The 25,839-nt window shown below is 46.7% G+C and overlaps 1 protein-coding gene across 2 annotated transcripts in view; it reads left to right on the forward strand.

The window, feature by feature from the left end:
- LOC134936125 (complement C3-like) overlaps window positions 1–25,839 on the forward strand; it is a 674,806-nt gene that overhangs the window by 333,546 nt on the left and 315,421 nt on the right. For both annotated transcript variants that reach the window (XM_063931038.1, XM_063931039.1), the window contains exons 15-17: window positions 8,942–9,071; window positions 11,881–11,955; window positions 17,072–17,272. In XM_063931038.1, the coding sequence (XP_063787108.1) occupies window positions 8,942–9,071; window positions 11,881–11,955; window positions 17,072–17,272 (406 nt within the window). The remainder of the gene's footprint in view (window positions 1–8,941; window positions 9,072–11,880; window positions 11,956–17,071; window positions 17,273–25,839) is intronic.

The raw sequence follows: 25,839 nt of genomic DNA on the forward strand, positions 1-25,839 counted from the left end.
GAACTTTCTTACCTTTTACCTCAAAATATATTTAGATACGCCGACGTTACCCTCTTGATTTGAAAGGAAGGAAATCATATATTATTGTGCATATATACTGGTTATCACTGTTTATATGGCATTGCTGAGATACTGTGTGTGTATATATATATATATATATATATATATATATATATATATAGATAACGTCCTGTCGGCGGCACTCCGATTTCACATAGACACAAGAGCAGGTTTGCAGAAATAACAACGTTTCGAAGCTTTAATTACTCCGTCTTCAATTAAAGCTTCGAAACGTTGTTATTTCTGCAAACCTGCTGTTGTGTCTATGTGAAACCGGAGTGCCGCCGACAGGACGTTATACATGACCCGCTGCCATACTGGTCTAGGAGGGTACCGGACAGTTACACTTTGTGTTTGGGAGTGCTGCTGGAATCGTTTGTATATATATAGATAGAAAGATAGATAGATAGATAGATAGATAGATAGATAGATAGATAGATAGATAGATAGATAGACAGATATAAATTTTATTCTTGTTTATTATTGTCGCCAATTATTTTTTGGCAATGAATGGGTTAATTAACACTTTCTCCCCAAAACACCAGAGTAAATGTAAGAAAGATACATAAGGGGAGAAGGGGGGGAAGGACACACGACTTTTAGGAGACAGATGGTCCCATCCTCACCTCAGTAATGTCAGTGGGAATTTCCCACTGTTGGTGGTCATTCCGAGTTGTTCGCTCGTTATTTTTTTTTTTCGCAACGGGGCGATTAGTCGCTAATGCGCATGCACAATGTCCGCAGTGCGACTGCGCCAAGTAAATTTGCTATGCAGTTAGTTATTTTACTCACGGCATTACAAGGTTTTTTCTTCTTTCTGGTGATCGTAATGTGATTGACAGGAAGTGGGTGTGATTGACAGGAAGTGGGTGTTTCTGGGCGGAAACTAGCCGTTTTATGGGAGTGTGTGAAAAAATGCTGCCGTTTCTGGGAAAAACACGGGAGTGGCTGGAGAAACGGGGGAGTGTCTGGGCGAATGCTGGGTGTGTTTGTGACGTCAAACCAGGAACGAAACTGACTGAACTGATCGCAGATGCCGAGTAAGTCTGGAGCTACTCAGGAAATGCTAAGAAGTGTCTATTCGCAATTCTGCTAATCTTTTGTTCGCAATTTTACTATGCTAAGATTCACTCCCAGTAGGCGGCGGCTTAGCGTGTGCAAAGCTGCTAAAAGCAGCTTGCGAGCGAACAACTCGGAATGACCACCGTTATGTGGGCCACTGTCTGATCCTGCGGAACTCTGTCAGCGGTCAGCCACGGAACACTTCAAGTTCTGTGTGTGGGTTGGCGGGCCGCGGGCGGGAGGACATGACAGCGCAGGACGGGCAGGCATGAGGGAGCGCGGTTGACGTCAGTACGTCACAGCGCGGCCAGGAACACAGCACAGGGCAGCCAGGAGTGCAGCACAGGGCGGCCAGGAGGGAGCGTGGTGTGACGTCAGCCGAACATATCCTCCTCCTCCGTGGAGCTAGATCTCTCATGTCTCTCTTACAGTGGGAGCAGTTATATGGGTGGTTACAGATCACACTGCACATGCATGTTGGAGACGGTCAGACCTTAGCAAATTAATATACAGATAAAGAAAACACAAGATTGCAAATGGTGACTTATACTTTGAATAATTTATTACTGATTTTATTTTTTCATTTATTTATTTTTAACAGTTTATTTTATAGCGCAGCGAATTTCGTTTCACTTTACAACTTAACACAATGATAAGACAAAACTGGGTAATAACAAACAGTCACAGAGGTAGGAAGGCCCTGCTCGCAAGCTTGCAATCTATGGGGAAATAAACATGGACACACAAGGATAGGTGCTATCTATTGCATACAGTAGTTGTCCACCATATTACAAAGGTTCTTGGTGGGCTGCATGATATCACATCACAGCAATGATGAACCAGGGTCAAGAGGAAGTGAAATTGAAGAGAAAATATGTAGAGGATGTGTGTGGACTGTACAGTGGGGATGGAATATAATTGGATAGAAAAACTTATGAAGGTAATGTGAGCGGTTCTGGAAGTTGATAAGCTTGTCTGAATAGGTGAGTTTTCAGGGAACGCTTGAAGGTTTGTAGACTAGAGGAGAGTCTTAATGTACGTGGCAGGGCATTCCACAGAGTGGGTGCAGCCTAAAGAAAGTCCTGTAATCATGCATGGGAGCAAGTAAAGAGTGTGGATGAGAGACATAGATTTTGTGAAGAGCAAAGGGGCCGGGTTGGGAGATATTTTGAGATAAGCGAAGAGATGTAGTATGTTGGTACAGTGTGGCAGAGTGGCTCTTTTCCACGTTCTGAGGAAGGGGTTAATCACCTGCAGCTCAGGGAGGAACCACACCATTTCATTAATTAAGACCAGCTAAGGTATAAAAACCAGGCCAGATGAGTTAGTAGTGGGGAATGTGTGGGAGAGGCTGCACCTTTAGCATCTCTCTCTGTCCTGGAGAATTCTGCACCCTGAAACAGTCTTCTTGTTTGCAATACTTCTGCCCCCCATTGGTCGTCTGGAACTTACCCGCTACATCGTGGTGCTAGAAGTGGGATAAGTGCATCCTGGGCAAAGGATCCTGACCAGGCAACCATGGAAGCCATTATGCAACAGATGTTGGACTTCTTTAAACAGCAGCAAGCAGTAGTGAATGCTCCAGTACTCCCCAAAATGCAGGCCTCAGATGATGTGGAGGCCCTTCTTACAACCTTTGGAAGGGTTGCTACCTTGCATGCATGGCCCAAAGAATCCTGGGCCCTACATATTTCCCCTCTGCTAACAGGAGAGGCCCAAGCTGTATATGCCACCCTGTCACTGGGAGATGCTAAAGATTATGACCGCGTGAAGGCTGCTGTGGCTGACTGATTCGGCCTTTTTGTAGAAGCGTACTGGTGAAAAATCAGGTCTGTTTCCTATGACCCTAATGTGAGGCCGCGTGTTGTGGCCCAGAGGCTAGCCAGCCTTGCGGTTAAGTGACTCCAGCCGGACTGAAATAACTATACCCGGCTAGTGGAGTTGATCACTTTGGAACAATTTACTGCTCTCTTTTCTGCCAAGATTGCTCACTGGATCCAGCCGCATTGGGTTGACACTTTAGACTGCAGTCCGGCTAGTGGAAAATGTATTGCTGGTGCAGGAAGGTATGGAGAACCTTTCTACTTTAATTACGACTGAGTCTCCACATCTGTCCCCGCAGCAACCGTTGTCTAGGGGTAAGGTGTCCCCACGTCGGGATCTGAATAGATGCCAGTCTCCCTCTAAGTCACTGACCTCAGAGGAATTGAGGCCAACAGCTTCTCCCCTCGCTATGCGTAAAGAGGGTGTTTGGCCAAGAGGTCATTTTACAGAGAAGGCATTGGCCTTCCCTGTAAAATGTTGGCTGCTCGTTTCCCGGAAATAGGAGGTCCAGAGCTGGTGATTTACCCAATAACTACAGCGCAGGTTTGTTCCTCATGTGGCCAAGATGGGCACCAAGAGTGGGTATGTCCACAGATGGATTGTTTTTCTCCGGTGTCTTTACAGCTGTAGAGACCTGTCCTCTCCCACCTAGGATACAGGTACATGTACAAGTCGGAAATAGACTGGTTGAGGGTTTGGTAGACTCTGGCTCTGCTACTACCCTGATACAAATTGATCTGTTGTCCCCAGAGTTATTGTTTTCCCCATGAACTAGTCCACATTTGTTGTGTACATGGAGATGTTCGGGCCTTTAGTACCGCCATGGTCCCTTTGATGATTAGGGGAAAGACTGCCAAATTACGTGTGGGTGTTTGTCCATGGTTACCAGCCCATGTGTTGATCGGATGTGACTGGCTTCACTTCCGGGCCCTTGTTTTGCCAGAGAAATAGGTGCCTGCAGCGACCCTTGGAGAGACATTTGCTTTTTCCACAGATTTGTTTCTGTCCTTTGTAAAGGCTCCCAAATCTAAGAAACAAAGGAGAAGGGATCACAAAGACTGGCTTACTCGTCATGTTTTGGTGGGACAAAAGATCCCTTCCCATAACAATGCTGATCGTAATGTGCCTGTAAATGTTGATGTGCCTACTAATTCTAATGTGCTTATTAATCCTGATGAGCCTGTCAATGCTAATGTGCCCATTAATCCTGATGAACCTGTCAATGCTATAGTGCCTAGACATGCTGAGGTCCAGGTAAGTAGTATTAATGAAGAGCTCGTCACTTCCCCTCATGCCTCAGCTTGATTTAGGAAAGGCTCAATGGGAAGATCCTGCTTTAAAAGGGGGCTTTGAAAATGTTCTTTCAGTGGATGGTGTCATGTTGTCACATGTGACAAAGTTCAAATATCCCCATTTTGTGTTGCTTGGAGAGATTTTATGTTGTCTGGACAAGCACAAACAAATGGGGGAGGTGATGTAACAGTTGGTGGTATCAGGCCCTCTCAGAAAACAGGTATTGGTTTTGGAGAGAATTACCTCCAGGTTCTTTTGGCCGGGTGTTTATGCTGAAGTCTCTCTGTTTTGTGCTGCTTGTTCAGAGTGTCAAAAACAGCTGTAAAATGACCATCTCCTGCTCAACTGATACCTTTTCCAATTGTAGGGGTCCCTTTTGAAAAAATAGGGGTTGATTTAGTGGGTCCAATTGAACCAACTTCTAAAGGTTATAAATTCATTTTAGTTGTAGTGGATTACACCATACGTTATCCGGAGGCATTTCCCTTGAGGGTTGCCACAGCTGAACAGGTCACGATTAAATTGTTGGAGCTGTTTTCCAGGGTTGGGTTACCTAAAGAAATCCTTACCGACCAGGGAACAAACTTTATGTCCAAATTAATACAGTGGGTGTTAAAGTTGTTAAAAATTAAATCTGTCAGAACCTCAGTATATCATCCCCAAACTGATGGCTTAGTGGAAAAGTTCAATCGTACATTAAAATCTATGTTAAACAAGTTTATAGAGACCAAAAAAAAGGTGGGATGAGCTTCTTCCCTATTTGTTGTTTGCAATCAGGGAAGTCCCCCAGGCTTCTACTGGTTTTGCCCCTTTTGAGCTTCTGAATGGGAGGAAACCACATGGTGTTCTTGATCTTTTGCGTAAGGCATGGGAAGAACAGCCATTAGAAATTGTCTTTCAATATGTGCTTCAGATGCGTAATCGCATGGACCTACTAGGTCAATTGGCCCGGGAGAATTTGGCAAATGCCCAGGAGGCTCAAAAACTTCTCTATAACAGCAATGCCTGAACTAGAGTTTTTTCATCAGCTGATAAAGTCCTTTTGTTGCTGCCTACTCAGGAAAGTAAGCTACTAGCAAAGTGGCAGCGGCCATTTGAAGTGGAATTGGCAGATTGAATTGTCGGAGGAAGCTAAGAAGAAGATTGCTTTCTGCACTCCGCTAGGCCTTTTCCAATTCAGAACAATGCCCTTCGGCCTGCATGGTGCCCTAGCCTCTTATCAGAGGTTAATGGACCGGGTGCTTTGTTCTCATCAAAATTATGCTGCAGCCTATTTGGATGATATTGTTATGTATAGTCAGCATTGGAGTGCCCATCTTAATAGACTTAGGGCTGTTCTTCAGTCTTTACTCAGTCTTGTGAGTAAGGTTCAGGCCCTACCTAGCTGATGCCCCAGTTACAACTACCAAAAAAAGAGATCCTTCTTGGGTTTGGCATGCTATTACAGAAGGTTTTTGCCTGAGTTTTCTACCTTAGCGGCTCTGTTAACAGATTGAAAAATTCTCCCCCAAATAAACTTGAGTGGTCTAAGAAGTGTCATTCTGCATTCACCAAAATTAAAGTGCTTTTGTGTAAAGGCCCAGTTTTAAAGTCTCCAGATTTTGCAAAGCCATTTGTGGTACAAACAGATGCCTCAGATGTCAGTTTGGGGGCAGTTTTGTGTCAGGAGTTTGATGGCATTGAACACCCCAATTCTGTATTTGAGTAGAAAATTGTCCCACGAGAGACTAAGTATTCTGTAGTAGAAAAAGAATGCCTTGCTATAAAATGGGCACTTGAGATATTATCTTTGTGGGGTCAAGTTAACCATGGTTACTGATCATGCACCGTTGAAATGGTAGCATTCCATGAAAGATTCTAATGCAAGATTGATAAGTTGGTACCCGGCTCTCCAGCCTTTTGATTTTGAAGTCCGGCATCGTCTGGGGCATTTACATGTGAATGCAGATTTTTTTGCACAGGGCTGGAAAGCTGGGCTTCCGCCACAGGTGATCTAGCTTCGCCCTTTAACGGGGAAGGTATGTGGCAGAGTGGCTCTCTCTCTCACATTCTGAGGAAGGGTTTAATCACCTGCAGCTCAGGGAGGAACCACACCCTTTCCTTAATTAGGACCTGCTAAGGTATAAAAACCAGGCCAGATGAGTTAGTAGTGGGGAATGTGTGGGAGAGGCTGCACCTTTAGCAGCTCTCTCTGTCCTGGAGAAATCTGCACCCTGAAACAGCTGTGAATACTCTGCCTGTTTACACTGCTGTCTTCAAGTAAGCTGAATTGTTATTTTGAACTGTTAATGGTATCCTTTGTAAAAAGCTATTGCAGTGGCTATGCCTGTCAGCTTACTTGTTTGCAATACTTCTGTCTCCCATTGGTCGTATGGAACTTACCCGCTACAGTGAATAAAAGTATTTTATATTGTATAAGGTAGAATACAGGTAACCAATGGAGGAACTGACATAGTTGGTCTGCAGACGATGAACATCTAACGAGGAAGATTAGCCTCTCTGCTGCATTCAGAATGGATTGTAATGGTGAGGGTCTCTTCTGGGTAAGACCAGCGAGAAGACTATTGCAATAATCAATGCAGGAGATAATGAGAGCATGGATTAGAGTTTTTGCAGTGTCTTGTGTAAGGTATGATAGTATTTTGAATATGTTTTTAGATGCATGTAACATGATTTTGAGACAGATTGAATGTGGGGAACAAAGTACAGTTCAGAGTCAAGGATGACACCTAGTCAGCGAGCTTGTGGAGTAGGATTGATTGTTGAGTTCTCAACAGTGATAGAAATATCAGGCTGGTAACTGCTATTGGCCGGAGGAAATATAATTAACTCTGTATTGGAAATATTAAGTTTGAGGTAGCGAGATGACATCCAATATGAAACAGCAGAGAGGCATTCAGTGACATGGCCCAATACAGATAGAGACAAATCAGGGGAGGATAGGTAGATTTGAGTATCATCTGCGTACAGATGATACTGAAATTCAAAAGAGCTGATTAGTTTCCCAAGAGATGAGGTATAGATTGAGAAAAGCAGAGGACCTATGACTGAGCCTTGCGGTACTCCAACTGAAAGAGGTAGCGAAGAGGAGGTGGATTCAGAGAAACTGATACTGAAAGAGCGATTAGATAGGTAGGATAGGAACCAAGAGAGGACTGTGTCCTGAAGACCTAGGGATTGCAGTGTTTGTATGAGAAGAGAGTGGTCAACAGTGTCAAAAGCACCAGAGAGATCTAGAAGCATGAGAAGTGCGTAATGGCCTCTACACTTCGCAGTGACCAGATCATTCACTACTTTAGTCAGTGCTGTCTCTGTGGAGTGTTGTGAACGAAAGCGTGATTGAAGTGGGTCCAATAAGTTGTATGAGTTAAGAAAGTGTGTGAGGCGATTGTAAGCAAGTAGCTTGGAGAGGCAAGGGAGCTGAGAAATGGGAAGGTAGTTTGAGAGGGAGTTAGGGTCAGAATTTAGTTTTTTTTTTTCAGAATGAGAGTAATCACTGCATGCTTGAACAGTGAATGAAATATACCAATAGAGTGAGAGAAAGATTACAGATGTTAGTTAAGGTTTGGATGAGCACAGGTGACAGAGCTTTACTTATTTGTGAGGGTATAGGGTTAAGAGGATAGGTAGAAGTGTAGGAGGATGAGAAGAGGTGTTGATACTTCATCTTCATTTGTGGGATCAAATGAAGAGAAAGTGCCAGAGGGTTCAGGTATGGAGTAGGTCACTGGTTGATGAAGAACATGACATTTCATCTCAGATCTTATCACTCTTGTCCTTGTAGTAGGAAGCAAGATCTTGCGCCTTGACAGTGGCTGGTGGGTTGGGTGAAGGAGTGTTGAGAAGTGATTTAAATGTATTAAAAAGTCGTTTGGGGTTAGAGGCTTGAGCAGAGATGAGAGTTTGGAAATATGTTTGTTTGGCAGTGCCCAGGGCATTGCGATAAGAGTTGTAGACAGTCTTATATGTGAGAAAGTCACTTGGGATACGACATTTACGCCACTGGCGGTCAACTTTACATGACAGTTATTGTAGGTGACTTGTTACTTTAGAGTGCCACGGTTGACATCTAGGCCTACTTTGAGTGTGATGGCTAGCTGGAGCCACTTCATCAAGGCCTATCTCTAGAGTCTGGTTTAGGTGTGATACAGCCATCTCAGGAGAAGTGAATGCAGAAAAAGGTGAAAGCAGTTGTGTACAGTGAGGTGGAAAATTCTTGAAGGATTAATTGCATTCATTTTTCTGCGGGTTTGAGGAGGATTGGAGGACTTCAGTAACACTGAGTTTGAAGTATTGGAGGAGAGCATACAGGTGATAAGGTTGTGATCTGAGAGAGGGAAAGGGGTGTTAGTGAATTCAGAAATGGAGCATAGTCTGGTGAATACTAGATCAAGGCAGTGGCCCTCCTCATTTGTAGTTAGACTACAAATTTGTAGTCTTTATGGATGTGCTTACTGTATGTGTAAGTCTCAGATATCCCGTGTCTTTCTTGCAAGGTTTGGGACTCTGGAATTTTACACAAAGGGATCTGGTTGTGATGCACTTTATTAAAATGTAACTTAATATTTAATTTTAAATGATAATATAAGATTATCTTGCGAAGTATTGTTAAAAATCTATAGAATTTTTCTAAAATAAATAACAGTAATACAATTAGAATTTTCCAGTGCAACAGATCTTTTATCTCCTTTTTTTGCACAAGGTTTGGGATTCTGTGGAGAAGTATGACATTGGCTGCACTCCGGGGAGCGGTTCCGACACTACCGGAGTGTTTCATGATGCTGGGCTGGTCCTACAAACAAGCTTCATGCTGGAAACTCCTCCGAGACCAGGTGACTATAGGTTCTAGAAGAAATCTATCAAACATAAAGAGTGGAAAGGTGGATAAGTGGAGAAGCAATGAGCTACCGGTCACTGAATAGAACGTACTTCATAAATGGTAGATACCTGTAGATGCTTATTGGTTGCTATGGGCAGGGTTGTTTCTAGACAATTTGGCACCCAGTGTGGCATTAAAAAAATGTGCCCCCCCCCCACTATAGGAAAGAGAAAAAAAACATTGTGCGCACGCTCCTGGCAAGGGGGTGTGACCTTACTAATATGGGCGTGGCCTTGCAGGAAAAGACTACCGAATACTCCAGTTTTTGACCCTGCAACAACAGACATTGGCCATCTCAAGAAAAAAAAGCAAGCATATTCCACCATATAAAGCCTCACACAGTAATGACCCTTGCACCATATGTCCCCAGCATCAAATTATGGCATATACCACAATGCCCGTGATACATTATGCCCTACAGTAAAACTCCTAATTATTTTCAAATTACCTGCTCGTTGCCAGTGGTTTCATGAATAGTCGCAGCCTGGCATGCCATGCCATGCAGCAAGCCATGTTGTAGCACGCTACATCGCAGCAAAGATGACTTCTCCGAACTGTAGATGGGTGTACCTGGGTCCCAGTGGTTTTTGCCAGTTCTGAGCTGATGGCACTGCTGGACATCTTCTGATTTTGAAGGGAAGTAAGCATGATGTACTAAGTTTCAGCATTGCCCGTCTCTTTGTGCTTCTTCAAAAGAGCATGAACAGCACTTCTTGAAACCCCAGTCTGCTTTGAAATCTTTGCCTGGGAAAGACCATGCTGATGCAGTATAACTACCTTTTGTCTTGTTGCTGTGCTCAGTCTTGACATGGGAGGTCATTCCGAGTTGTTCGCTCGCAAGGCGATTTTAGCAGAGTTGCTCACGCTAAGCCGCCGCCTACTGGGAGTGAATCTTAGCTTCTTAAAATTGCGAACGATGTATTCGCAATATTGCGATTACAAACTTCTTAGCAGTTTCAGAGTAGCTTCAGACTTACTCGGCATCTGCGATCAGTTCAGTGCTTGTCGTTCCAGGTTTGACGTCACAAACACTCCCAGCGTTCGCCCAGACACTCCCCCGTTTCTCCAGCCACTCCCGCGTTTTTTCCGGAAACGGTAGCGTTTTTTCCCACACGCCCATAAAACGGCCTGTTTCCACCCAGTAACACCCATTTCCTGTCAATCACACTACGTTCGCCGAAGCGAAGAAAAAGCTGTGAGTAAAAATACTACCTTCATAGCAAAATTACTTGGCGCAGTCGCAGTGCGGACATTGCGCATGCGCACTAAGCGGAAAATCGCTGCGATGCGATGAAATTTAACGAGCGAACAACTCGGAATGAGGGCCATGGTGTATGACCTGTGACATGAATCATTTTTCCACAACCTCACCTTTATAGCAGAGTTTGGCTGTTCCTCACCTAGTTTTAAGCCTCTTAAACATCTGCTTCTGTATCAGTTAATGACTGTGTTTCAACCTACATATTTATTTATTTATCTATCTACCAGTTATTTATATAGCGCACACATTATCCGCAGCACTCTACAGAGAATATTTGGCCATTCACAACAGTCCCTGCCCGGTGGAGCTTACAGTCTATATTCCCTACCACATGTACACACACACACATGGGTTAATTTTGTTGGGAGAAAATTAACCTACCAGTATATTTTTGGATTGTGGGAGGAAACCGGAGTACCCGGAGGAAACCCACGCAAGTATGGGAGAATATACAAACTCCACACAGTTAGGGTCATGGTGGGAATCGAACCCATGACCTCAGTGCTCTGAGGCAGTAATGCTAACCATTACACCATCCGTACTGCCAATGATCATTATCACCTGTTTGGTATGACTGGTTAATTATACACCTGACTATAATCCTACAAAATCCCTGACTTTGGGCAAGTATACCTAGAAGAATTGATGCTGTTTATAAGGCAAAGGGTGGTCACACCAAATATTGATTTGATTTAGATTTTTCTACTGTTTATTCACTTTGCATTTTGTAAATTGCTAAAAATAACCTATTAACACTTCTATTTTTGAAAGCACCCTTATCTTTGCAGCATTTATTCCACACCATGCGTGTGTACTGTTTATAGCACCACCTAATTGAGACGACTACTTTATAAAGTTTTCCTGTAGTAGAACAAAAACAACTTAAACAACCTTACATACACAGCAAAATAAAATCTATAATTTATCTTGCAAAACACACTGGGACAAGACTCAGGAGGACTCTGTGTGTCTCACTCTCTAGACCCACATGCTCTCTTTAGATAACAGGTTACACAGGCACTCAGGCAGGGAGTAGGTGTCTAGGTCCTGTGTAACCTTCTATCTATCTATCTATCCTCTGATCGGGAAGCTCCATCGGTATCTCAGGAAACCTGATATTTCTGTGTCTCTGCCTGTACTGCATACTGTCCTGCTCATATTCTGACCACCTGGTTCTGCTGTTGCACAAGAGGGAGAGCTAGTGATGTCAGTCTGCTCCCTCTGGAGGGGCCTTGACAAAGAGGGTTCCGGAGTACAGTATGCCCTGCACCCCCCCGCCCCCTTCTTAATCTAGCACAATGCATATTTAGTCCCTGCACCTCATGTCATAATGCTGTGATTCACTGGAATATGGCAGCGCTTACCATATAGGCTCCACTGTCTGCAGTTTCATAAGGGGGTTTCCGGGTACTAAAAATCCTTCCCTGCATGCACCAGTGCTTTTCATAGAAAATGCTGTTATCCTGTTAATTTATTAAAATGTTTTTCTTGTCTTCCTCAGACCTTTTATGTCAAGCAAAATTAAATCGCAGACGACGTTCATCAGCTGCACTGATTCAATATAAAAACAGTAAAGGTAAAAACAGCCTACAAGCCTTCAACCACTTTGTAGAATAACTCAGTGTCTCCAGAACAAGCAACAGTCACAAATGCTGAAGCTGCTGCTTCACTTTCAGACAAACACAATTTATCCACTTTCACAATTTTACTGATCTCCTCCTTATTCCAAATTTTATATGGTTTTTATCCAGAAAATAGTTCTATATAAGCTACTTGTCTGTATGACGGGAGACTCGGCAGAAACTGGTCATGAACCGGGGGGAGGGGCGACCAGGAGAGCGTCTGACTCCCCACTGCTGATATCAACCCTAGGGATCGCGGCCTTATACTATTCCTGGAGCCTATGATCCCTAAGGCCTAGCGCTGGAGCACCCGTGGTGGCGGCGCGTCAGCTACTGTTTGGTAGTCTCCACCCAAAACAGTGCGGCTGTGTCTGTATTCCATGTGCTACGCGGAACCGATGCCTTACCTTCTCTCCGTGCTCTGGCCACAGCCTGGTAACGTCTGATGGACCTGCTAGTAAAACCGACCCAGACGCCCGCCGAAACAGCACTGTACTCGTGGGTAAGTGTTGTCGCGACCATGCGGAGAGTTGTTGGAGCGACTCTTTCCAATATGTGTATAAGACGTTGTTAAGAAAGATCACTCAAAAAACAGTAAGACTATAACAATAAAACAAGAAATCTTGGGGCTGCTAACAATCCAGCAGCCCTCTGACCATGGTCCGGCTCCTGCCGCACCAAACAAAAAACTGATTTGCCTGAGACAGGGGGCGGGGATATATGGACAGCACGTTGCATGCTGGGAGGCTGGAAAGCTTTGACTGTTTGGTGCAAATCCGCCGTCGCTCCATCACATCCCATTATTATCCTGTGGATCCTGCCGGAGAAACTCTGGTGCTTGCAGAGTGTGCATCCTCTCCTGAGGGCACTTTTTTCTAAACTGCCTGTAGGAGGGGGCATAGAGGGGAGGAGCCAGCACACCCAGTTGAAGAAATTTAAAGTGCACTGGCTCCTTTTGGACCCGTCTATACCCCATTGTGCTAATCTGTCCCCAATATCCCTTATGGATTCTAGAGAAATAGGCATTGATACACACGGACAGGTGATATCTATTGCATAGTTGTCCACCGAATTGCAAAGGTTCTTGGTGGGTTGCATGAGATCACATCACAGCAGTGATTAACCATTGTCAGAAGGAAGGGAAAGTGAATAAAGAGAAAATATGTGTAGGTTATGTGTGGACTGTACAGTGTTGGATATAGGTGGTCATTCCGAGTTGATTGCTAGCAGAAAATGTTCGCTGCGCAGCGATGAAGCAAAAATCCGGCACTTCTGCGCATGCGTGACATACTTTCACAACGGCCGATGCAGTTTTACACAAGGTCTAGTGAAGCTTTTCGGTCGCACTGCTGGCCGCGTAGTGATTGACAGGAAGAGGGCATTTCTGGGTGTTATCTGGCCGTTTTCAGGGAGTTCTCGAAAAAACGCAGGCGTGGCTGGGCAAACGCTGGGCGGGTTTGTGACGTCAAAACAGGACCTGAACAGTCTGAAGTGATCGCAAGCGCTGAGTAGGTCTGGAGCTACTCTGAAACTGCACCATTTTTTTTTTGTAGCCGCTCTGCGATCCTTTCGTTCGGACTTCTGCTAAGCTAAAATACACTCCCAGAGGGCGGTGGCATAGTGTCTGCACGGCTGCTAAAAACTGCTAGCGAGCGAGCAACTCGGAATGACCACCATAATTGGGTAGGAAAGCTTATGAAGGTAATGTGAGTGGTTCTGGAATGTGATAAGCTAGCGATTATGGATAGAATCTTGATCTTACAAATGTTCCCTACTGCAAATGGTTGCATAGTATTCACAGTGAGGATTGCTTACCTCCCAAAATGACCCTCTCTATGAGGAACAAAATGCTCAGTTTTTGGACTTTAATCCTAATTTATGATTTCCGACACCTGTGTTGAACAGGTTAATGGATAAGAAAGGTGTTTCAGCACAGGTGATGGCAATCAAAAGTTAAGAGGGAAATCCAGGAGCAGAGCATTTTGTCGCTCCTGGAGAGGGTCATGTTGGGAAGTATGGGAGTGCAGGGTGATAAATATGTCATACTTGCCTACCTGACCCTCTCCATGAGGGAGAAAATGCTCTGTTCCTGGACTTACCTGGTAATGTATGATTGCCATCACCTGTGGTGAGCTTGTTAATTGATAAGAAAGGTGTTTCACCACAGGTGATGGCAATCATACATTACCAGGAAAGTCCAGGAACAGAGCATTTTCTCCCTCATGGAGAGGGTCAGGTAGGCAAGTATGAAATATGTACATACAATTGAAGTTGTAAAGAAGTTCATCTGTTGCTGTATGAGTTAGATGTTCTCTTTCAGTTTTCATCCAGTTTAAGTCCAGGCTAAGTCCGTGCTTAGATAATAAATGGTAAATCTTCACCCTTAGAATTCTGCACCCTGCATTAATCTGCCTAGGTTTAATCAGCCTACTAACATCTAATATGATGAGCTACAAACATGTGTAACTTGTAAAACCCCACCTCATTGCCCAGCACCTTCCAAGGAGGGGAGCAATACAATATAAAAAAAATAGTGAGAGGGGAAGATGCCATCACAGATTCCCCAAATCTCCAACAATAAATCAGGCTAAAGGCTGCCTATAACATAAGGTCCACATTAAGCAGTTATGTTATTCAAGGCTGTGCTAATGTAACAAATGCAATAGAGACTGCTGGGATCAGTAGTTCCACATTACCTATGCATTAAAGACAGTACTATGCAATAGTATCCTAGTTCACTGTGCAGCTGATGGGAGTAGTAGTTGTTCAGTTTACCTATGCATTAAAGACAATGCAATAGCATCCTAGTAAATGTTAGTAAATGTACCCCTAAGTCACTAATCTAATTAAAAAGGCAAAAGGTAGATGTACTATACCCAGAGGAGTAAGTTCAACCCAGTTGCCTGGAAGAAGGTTGTAGTTTGGTGCCCCCCCCCCTCCCAGGTGAAAAAGAGAAAACAAATATGATCTGCGTATGTATGTATGTGTGTGTGTATGAGGCTGTAGTGAATTGGCAGGGTTCCAGCTACACTGTGTGACAACAGTCTGTGGGTCAGGGTCAGACTCACGAGATCCAGCCGCCTGCAGAATCAGAATTCACTGGCACGTCCCACCTCACAGTCCAGCAGCAGCAGTTATGTGCAACGTCGCTTGCAGCAGTGCACACTGGCCCTCATTCCGAGTTGATCGGTCGCAAGGCGAATTTAGCAGAGTTGCTCACGCTAAGCCGCCGCCTACTGGGAGTGTATTTTAGCTTCTTAAAATTGCGACCGATGTATTCGCAATATTGCGATTACAAACTACTTAGCAGTTTCAGAGTAGGTTCAGACTTACTCGGCATCTGCGATCAGTTCAGTGCTTGTCGTTCCTGGTTTGACGTCATAAACACACCCAGCGTTCGCCCAGACACTCCCCCGTTTCTCCGGCCACTCCTGCGTTTTTTCCGGAAACGGTAGCGTTTTTATCCACACGCCCCGAAAACGCCGTGTTTCCGCCCAGTAACACCCATTTCCTGTCAATCACACTACGATCGCCGAGCGAAGAAAAAGCCGTGAGTAAAAATACTATCTTCATTGTAAAATTACTTGGCGCAGTCGCAGTGCGATTATTGCGCATGCGTACTAAGCGGAATTTCACTGCGATGCGATGAAAATTACCGAGCGAACGACTCGGAATGAGGGCCCCTGAGCGGTACCAGGCAGGAGCCATCCTGTATCCTATTGCAGATATTAGCAGGGTTCCTGGGACAGAGCAGATTAACTATGCAGCAGCAGTGGATGCACAACAAAGCTCCACTGGAAGAGCAGCGGTCACACCTGGATCCTGCTGGGAACCACACAGGTGCTGCTGTACATGCAGGTGCCCCTTCAGGGCTTGGAGCCCAGCGGCAGGCGTCTCCATTGCCTTAGGGAGTTACGCCCCTGCCTATACCTGTGACCTGCAACATGCCTCGTGCCACATATCAGTATACTTCATTTGTGATTTTATGGCAAACATTTTCCATCAAAAGTACTAGTGTCACTCTAAGTTACACCTAGGGGTATATTTACTAAAGTGTGAGTTTATAGAAGTGGAGACGTTGCCCATAGCAACTAATCACATTCTAGCTATTACCTTCTAGAAGGTACTAGATAAATGATAAGTAGAGTCTGACTGGCAGTGGTTGCTAAGGGCAACACTCCACTTATATCAACTCTCACGTTAGTAAATAGAACCCCCTAGCATCTTGAGCCATATGGTACAATGGGGGTCATTCCGAGTTGATCGCTCGCAAGCTGCTTTTAGCAGATTTGCTCACGCTAAGCCGCCGCCTACTGGGAGTGAATCTTAGCTTCTTAAAATTGCGAATGAAAGATTCTCAAAATTGCGATTACACACCTCTTAGCAGTTTCTGAGTAGCTCCAGACTTACTCGGCATCTGCGATCAGTTCAGTGCTTGTCGTTCCTGGTTTGACGTCACAAACACACCCAGCGTTCGCCCAGACACTCCCCCGTTTCTCCGGCCACTCCTGCGTTTTTTCCGGAAACGGTAGCGTTTTTTCCCACACGCCCATAAAACGGCCAGTTTCCGCCCAGTAACACCCATTTCCTGTCAATCACATTACGATCTCCAGAACGATGAAAAAGCCGTAAGTAAAATTCCTAACTTCTTGGCAAATTTACTTGGCGCAGTCGCAGTGCGAACATTGCGCATGCGCACTAAGCGGAAAATCGCTGCGATGCGAAGATTTTTACCGAGCGAACAACTCGGAATGACCCCCAATAATGCTGGGTGAGTGAGAACACATCTCTAGAGTAGGATCCTATCAGAAAAGAAGTTGGACACCATTATTTATATTTTCCATAGGATAATGGAATAAGGTGGGATTACTGGTCTCCATGGGCTGACAACATGCCATGTTTTAGCTTTGTTTTTGTAATAACATCCACTTTTGTTACTTACCTTAGATTGTTACAGTCATATCTGTATTTTGTTAAGTCCTTTTTTCCCCCCCTATGTTATTTTACATTTTTATGATGTAAGGGGGACTTTACAGAAACAAATGGCAATTATGTGCCTCTATATTGTAGCATCGCGGTACACGGACCTAGAGAACACGTGTTGTCAAGACGGCATGCTTGTTAACCCCATGGGTCACAGCTGTGAGCACCGCTCCCGTCTCATCCAGGCAGGACAGAAGTGTATTGATGCCTTCCTTGACTGCTGCAAGGCATTTGAGAAGATGAAGGCATCTGAGAAGGAACTGATGGATAACGATGACCTATCAAGAAGTAAGTAGATGCGAGTCCTGACTCAGATTTGTATGCACATGCCTACAGAATAATAATTGTTACAAGTGAAGCTGAACAATATAAACACCCAGAAGAGCCATGGGGAGAGGTAAGAGTCAGTGGGTGACAGGGAGAGTGTGACAGGGGAGAGAGGTGACGTGGAGAGGGTGAGAGTTTGTGGGTGACATGGGGAGAGGTGAGAGTCAGTGGGTGACAGGGAGAGTGTGACAGGAGAGAGGTGACGGGGAGAGGTGAGAGTCAGTGGGTGACAGGGAGAGTGTGACAGGAGAGAGAGGTGACGGGGAGAGGGTGAGAGTTAGTGGGTGACATGGGGAGAGGTGAGAGTCAGTGGGTGACAGGGAGAGTGTGACAGGAGAGAGAGGTGACGGGGAGAGTGTGAGAGTTAGTGGGTGACATAGAGAGGGTGACAGGAAAGAGGTGACGGCTGGGGAGAGGCAGTGAGTGACAGGCAGTGGGAAACTGCATTAATATTAAATTAAAAAATAAAAACATTTATATGCCACTCCCCCACCCCAGCTGTTATGAACTGTTATTCAACTTTGATCGCCTTTGGTGCCCCTAAACGTGATAAAGCTCTTTCTGCATGTTTTCATGATTAGCCTGTTTTGTAGTAAGGATTAAGGAAACCGACTGTGGTACATAAGTTTGTGACCTACAAAGGACTGATGTTTTAAAGGAAAGAAAAAAGGGAAAGTAATGAAATATCAAGTACCTGATAAATAACATACTGTAATTAGCTTGAACCACAATAATAAAAAAAAAAAATGTGTCTGTATTTTGTCTGTGTTGTGTGTGTTTGCATGCGGTGTTAGGTTTGTAATATATATTTCTCTAACGTCCTAAGTGGATGCTGGGGACTCCGTAAGGACCATGGGGAATAGCGGCTCCGCAGGAGACTGGGCACATCTAAAGAAAGCTTTAGGACTATCTGGTGTGCACTGGCTCCTCCCCCTATGACCCTCCTCCAAGCCTCAGTTAGATCTTTGTGCCCGAACGAGAAGGGTGCACACTAGGGGCTCTCCTGAGCTTCTTAGTGAAAGTTTTAGTTTAGGTTTTTTATTTTCAGTGAGACCTGCTGGCAACAGGCTCACTGCATCGAGGGACTAAGGGGAGAAGAAGCGAACTCACCTGCGTGCAGAGTGGATTGGGCTTCTTAGGCTACTGGACATTAGCTCCAGAGGGACGATCACAGGCCCAGCCTGGATGGGTCCCAGAGCCGCGCCGCCGGCCCCCTTACAGAGCCAGAAGGCAGAAGAGGTCCGGAAAATCGGTGGCAGAAGACGTCCTGTATTCAACAAGGTAGCGCACAGCACTGCAGCTGTGCGCCATTGCTCTAAGCACACTTCACACTCCGGTCACTGAGGGTGCAGGGCGCTGGGGGGGGGGCGCCCTGAGACGCAATAAAAAACACCTTGGATGGCAAAAAATGCATCACATATAGCTCCTGGGCTATATGGATGCATTTAACCCCTGCCAGAATACATAGAAAAACGGGAGATAAGGCCGCCGATAAGGGGGCGGAGCCTATCTCCTCAGCACACTGGCGCCATTTTCCCTCACAGCTCCGTTGGAGGGAAGCTCCCTGTCTCTCCCCTGCAGTCACTACACTACAGAAAGGGTTAAAAAAGAGAGGGGGGGCACTAATTACGCGCAGTATTAAAGATACAGCAGCTATAAGAGGAAAAACACTTATATAAGGTTATCCCTGTATATATATATATATATATATATATATATATATATATATAGCGCTCTGGTGTGTGCTGTCAAACTCTCCCTCTGTCTCCCCAAAGGGCTAGTGGGGTCCTGTCCTCTATCAGAGCATTCCCTGTGTGTGTGCTGTATGTCGGTACGTTTGTGTCGACATGTATGAGGAGAAAAATGATGTGGAGACGGAGCAGATTGCCTGTAATAGTGATGTCACCCCCTAGGGGGTCGACACCTGAGTGGATGAACTGTTGAAAGGAATTACGTGACAGTGTCAGCTCTGTATAAAAGACAGTGGTTGACATGAGACAGCCGGCTACTCAGCTTGGGCCTGTCCAGACGTCTCATAGGCCGTCAGGGGCTCTAAAGCGCCCGTTACCTCAGATGGCAGATATAGACGCCGACACGGATACTGACTCCAGTGTCGACGGTGAAGAGTCAAATGTGACTTCCAGTAGGGCCACACGTTACATGATTGAGGCAATGAAAAATGTTTTACACATTTCTGATAATACGAGTACCACCAAAAAGGGGTATTATGTTCGGTGAGGAAAAACTACCTGTAGTTTTCCTGAATCGGAGAAATTAAATGAGGTGTGTGATGATGCGTGGTTTTCCCCCGATTACAAATGATGATTTCTAAAATGTTATTGGCATTATATCCTTTCCCGCCAGAGGTTAGGGTGCGTTGGGAAACACCCCCTAGGGTGGATAAAGCGCTCACACGCTTGTAAGGGCTCTACCCTCTCCTGAGATGGCCGCCCTTAAGGATCCTGCTGATAGAAAGCAGGAGGGTATCCTAAAATGTATTTACACACATACTGGTGTTATACTGCGACCAGCAATCGCCTCAGCCTGGATGTGCAGTGCTGGGTTGGCGTGGTCGGATTCCCTGACTAAAAATATTGATACCCTAGATAGGGACAGTATATTTTTGCCTATAGAGCATTTAAAAGATGCATTTCTATATATGCGTGATGCACAGCGGAATATTTGCCGACTGGCATCAAGTCTAAGTGCGTTGTCCATTTCTACCAGTAGAAGGTTATGGACACGTCAGTGGTCAGGTGATGCGTATTCCAAACGGCATTTGGAAGTATTGCCTTATTAAAGGGAGGAGTTATTTGGGGTCGGTCTTTCAGACCTGGTGGCCACGGCAACAGCTGGGAAATCCACGTTTGTACCCCAGGTCGCCTCTCAACATGAGAAGACGCCGTATTATCAGGCGCAGTCTTTTCGTGGACAAGCGGGCAAAAGGTTCCTCATTTCTGCCCCGTGACAGAGGGAGAGGAAAAAGGCTGCAGAAATCAGCCAGTTCCCAAGAACAGAAACCCTCTCCCGCCTCTGCCAAGCCCTCAGTATGACGCTGGGGCTTTACAAGCAGAATCAGGCACGGTGGGGGGCCCGTCTCAATGAATTTCAGCGCGCAGTGGGCTCACTCGCAAGTAGACCCCTGGATCCTTCAGGTGATATCTCAGGGGTACAAATTAGAATTCGAGACGTCTCCCCCTCGCCGTTTCCTAAAGTCGGCTTTACCGATGTCTCCTTCTGACAGGGAGACAGTTTTGGAAGCCATTCACAAGCTGTATTCCCAGCAGGTGATAATCAAGGTACCCCTCCTGCAACAGGGAACGGGGTATTATTCCACACTGTTGTGGTACTGAAGCCGGACGGCTCGGTGAGACCGATTCTAAATCTAAAATCTTTGAACACTTACATACAGAGGTTCAAATTCAAGATTGAGTCACTCAGAGCAGTGATTGCGAACCTGGAAGAAGGGGACTACATGATGTCTCTGGACATCAAGGATGCTTACCTTCATGTCAAAATTTACCCTTCTCATCAAGGGTACCTCAGGTTTATGGTACAGAACTGTCACTATCAGTTCAGACGCTGCCGTATGGATGGTCCACGGCACCCCGGGTCTTTACCAAGGTAATGGCCGAAATGATGAGATTCCTTCGAAGGAAGGGAATTTTAGTTATCCCTTACTTGGACGATTCCCTGATAAGGGTAAGATCCAGGGAACAGTTGGAGGTCGGTGTAGCACTATCTCAGGTAGTGTTGCGGCAGCACGATTGGATTCTCAATATTCCAAAATCGCAGCTGGTTCCGACGACTTGTCTTCTGTTCCTAGGGATGATCCTGGACACAGTCCAGAAAAAGGTGTTTCTCCCGGAGGAGAAAGCCAGGGAGTTATCCGAGCTAGTCAGGAACCTCCTAAAACCGAGCCAAGTCTCAGTGCATCAATGCACAAGGGTTCTGGGTAAAATGGTGGCTTCCTACGAAGCAATCCCATTCGGCAGATTCCACGCAAGAACTTTCCAGTGGGACCTGCTGGACAAATGGTCCGGGTCGCATCTTCAGATGCATCAGCGGATAACCCTGTCACCAAGGACAAGGGTGTCCCTCCTGTGGTGGTTGCAGAGTGCTCATCTTCTAGAGGGCCGCAGATTCGGCATTCAGGACTGGGTCCTGGTGACCACGGATGCCAGCCTGCGAGGCTGGGGAGCAGTCACACAGGGAAGGAATATCCAGGGCTTATGGTCAAGCCTGGAGACATCACTTCACATAAATATCCTGAAGCTAAGTGCCATTTACAATGCTCTAAGCTTAGCAAGACCTCTGCTTCAAGGTCAGCCGGTGTTGATCCAGTCGGACAACATCACGGCAGTCACCCACGTAAACAGACAGGGTGGCACAAGAAGCAGGAGGGCAATGGCAGAAGCTGCAAGGATTCTTCGCTGGGCGGAAAATCATGTGATAGCACTGTCAGCAGTATTCATTCCGGGAGTGGACAACTGGGAAGCAGACTTCCTCAGCACGACCTCCACCCGGGAGAGTGGGGACTTCACCCAGAAGTCTTCCACATGATTATAAACCGTTGGGAAAAACTCGACAGGTATTGCGCCAGGTCAAGGGACCCTCAGGCAATAGCTGTAGATGCTCTGGTAACACCGTGGGTGTACCAGTCAGTGTATGTGTTCCCTCCTCTGCCTCTCATACCCAAGGTACTGAGATTGATAAGATGGAGAGGAGTAAGCACTATATTCTTGGCTCCGGATTGGCCAAGAAGGACTTGGTAACCGGAACTTCAAGAGATGCTCACGGAGGATCCGTGGCCTCTACCTCTAAGAAGGGACCTGCTCCAGCAAGGACCCTGTCTGTTCCAAGACTTACCGCGGCTGCGTTTGACGGCATGGCGGTTGAACGCCGGATCCTGAAGGAAAAAAGGCATTCCGGATGAAGTCATCCCTATCCTGATCAAAGCCAGGAAGGATGTAACCGCAAAACATTATCACCGCATTTGGCGAAAATATGTTGCGTGGTGCGAGGCCAGTAAGGCCCGACGGAGGAAATTCAGATCACACAGACACCACCTGTACATATATCACTGATCACTAGAAGGATTATACCCGGGTTGATTACCGGGTCAGGTGCAGTGTGAATAGGAGCCGTGTCGATGCGACACGGTTCCCATTCACAGCATAGGGAGAGGAGGCGCAGGAGATGAGCTCATCTCCCAGCGCCACCTCCACCTCCGCCCCTGCTGCTGCTGCGCCCTCCCGCTGCTATGGCAACCGACCCGGTATATTGCCGGGTCGGAAAGCCTGCAGACGGAGCAAATGCCGGATCCCACCCGGTAAGGACACATTTCTTTTACCGGGTGGGATCCGGCATTAGCGATGTGAAAGCGGTATAATATATAACTGCCCCTCCTCAGCGCACACACTAATATACCTACTTACCCTCCCCAGCACACACTAATATACCACCCCCTCCCCAGCACACACTAATATACCACCCCCTCCCCAGCACATACTAATATACCCACCTACCCTCCCCAGCACACACTAATATACCCCCTACCCAGCACACACTAATATACCCCCCTGCCTTCCCAGCACACACTGAAATACCACCCCCCTCCCCAGCACACACTAATATACCACCCCCCCCTCCCCAGCACACACTAATATAGCACCCTGCCTCCCCAGCACACACTAATATACCTCCCCCCTCCCCAGCACACGCTAATATACCTCCCCCCTCCCCAGCACACACTAATACCCCCCCTCCCCAGCATACATTAATATACCACCCCCCTCCCGAGCACACACTAATATACCCCCCTCCACACCACACACTAATATACCCCCCCTCCCCAGCATACACTAATATACCACACCCCCTCCCGAGCACACACTAATATAACCCCCTCCACACCACACACTAATATATCATTCCCCCTCCAAAGCACACACTAATATACCTCCCCCCCTCCCCAGCACACACTAATATACCACACCCCCTCCCGAGCACACACTAATATACCTCCCCCTCTCCCCAGCAAACACTAATATACCACACCCCCTCCCGAGCACACACTAATATACCACCACCCTCCCCAACACACACTAATATACCCCTCCCCAGCACAAACTAGTATGCCACCCCTCTCCCCAGCACACACTCATATACCACCCCGCTCCCCAGCACACACTCATATACCACCCCGCTCCCCAGCACACACTCATATACCACCCCGCTCCCCAGCACACACTAATATACCACCCCTCTCCCCAGCACACACTAATATACCACCCCGCTCCCCAGCACACACTAATATACCACCCCCCTCCCCAGCACACACTAATATACCACCCCTCTCCCCAGCACACACTAATATACCAACCCCCTCCCCAGCACACACTAATATACCAACCCCCTCCCCAGCACACACTAATATACCACCCCCCGCCCCAGCACACACTAATATACCAACCCCCTCCCCAGCACACACTAATATACCAACCCCCTCCCCAACACACACTAATATACCACCCCCCTCCCCAACACACACTAATATACCATCCCCTCCCCAACACACACTAATATACCACCCCCCTCCCCAACACACACACACACTAATATACCCCCTCCCCAGCACAAACTAGTATACCCACCCCTCTCTCCAGCACACACTAATACACCCCTCCCCCCGTGTGCCAGCTGCAAAATGTACCAGAGTCTCTGCTCCTCGGTATGGGATAGCTGGCTGGCTGCTAGACCTGCTGGGCTGCTCCTCTCTGAAGGCTCCTCCAGTGCAGTCACATGTTGTGCACTAGATGACTTCCTGTTCCTGCCTAATCTGGAAGCGGGCACAGCAGAGCGACGGGAGGTGGTTGTCCGGCTTTGCCATGAGCACAAATGAAAAAATAGAAGTGCCCTGGCCCCCAAAATGACACCGATGGGAGGGGAGAGAAGGGGGATAGGGGAGTGGTAGGGCCGCTGCTGAAGACTGCTGTGTCTATATTGGAAGGGGGTGGGAGCGCTGCTTCCTGTCTGTTATCTAGGTTGACTGGAGGTGCGGGAGGATCTGGGAGGAGAGGGAAGGAGCAGGTCCCTGGTACGAGATCACAGTGAAGAGCTTCTGTTTGTGCTGCCGGTGCCGCTGCTGCCTGTCATACAGCGTGACAGGTGCGGGCTGGGGCAGCCTGCAGCAAGGTGTAGTAGCAGGACAGGGAGAGCACCTCATGAGGCCGGTGCCTCCCTGCTTTGCAGACTTTGCTGAGCGGGTAGCGCCGGCACTGATCACACCATATGCGCAATCTGTCAATAACTGCTTAGGAGAGAAATGCACCATAGTCTGTATAGTAGAAATAAAATACAGTGAGGATGTGTCCGCCAAAGAGTTGAAGGTAGAAGACAACATATAAAGTCCCTGTTTCCTAAAATGTGGTGAGGTCGCTGTATGAGGCTCATCACTGATATGCCACAGCCAGACCTCACAGCTACGAATGAACCATCATTGTATGCTGACAGCCAGCAGGATGACATGTGGACACTTAAGACTAAATAAAATGGGTCAAGGTGAGTTTTTGTAGACATCACACTAGCGGTTATGGCTCCGGTCTGGCTAGTATTAAATTGGCATTTCTGTTTGGTACGGCCTGGAGGGTTACAACACCCTATCAGCACCCGGCTCCTATCATAGAGGAGCATCTTCAGGGATGCTGGGCTGGCCCTTGAGGGATCTCACTGGGATCCCCTATGGGACCACGCCCCCTTCAACGTAGGGCATGCCCATTTCCGTTGCACAAGCGGGTACAGGGTGCACACTGGGTGTCGCCAGACCCGGTGATACCTCTGCCCATTGGGAGTACTTCATTTTCAACTTTCAAGGTTGGTACTCCCAGTCCTGGTATCACAGGGGGTCATTCCGAGTTGATCGCTCGCTTCGGATGTTCACAGCGCAGCGATTCTGGCAAAACGGGGCTAATCTGCGTATACGTATGCACCGCAATGCACAAGTACAAAGAGCTTTGTGGTTTTGCACCGGTTCTTGCGATGCTTCCAGTCGCACTGGCGGACGCAAGGAGATTGACAGGAAGTGGGAGTTTCTGGGTGGCAACTGACCGTTTTCTGGGAGTGTTTGGAAAAACGAAGGCGTGGCCGGGCGTTTGCAGAGCGGGTATCTGACATCATTACCGGGTCCTTCGTCGCAGCAATCATCGCACAGGGTAAGTAACTACAGGGCTGGTCTTGTTCTGCACAAAATGTGTTTGCTGACGCTCGACAGCACAGGTGTTTGCACTCTTGCAAAGCGAAAATACACTCCCCCGTGGGCAGCAACAATGCGTTTGCACGGCTGCTAAAAACTGCTAGCGAGCAATCAACTCGGAATGACTCCCACAGTCCAATATAAAATAGTTTTTTGTTTAAAAATGCTTGGCATGCACACAGTGTCAGATTTGGCAGCAGGATGGAGGCTGCAGAAGAGGTATTTGGGTCATCTCGACCCGATCGTTCGCTGCAGTTTCTCGCAGCGATCGGGT

The sequence above is a fragment of the Pseudophryne corroboree genome, chromosome 6 (assembly GCF_028390025.1).
Source record: "Pseudophryne corroboree isolate aPseCor3 chromosome 6, aPseCor3.hap2, whole genome shotgun sequence".
In the NCBI taxonomy this organism is placed as follows: domain Eukaryota; kingdom Metazoa; phylum Chordata; class Amphibia; order Anura; family Myobatrachidae; genus Pseudophryne; species Pseudophryne corroboree.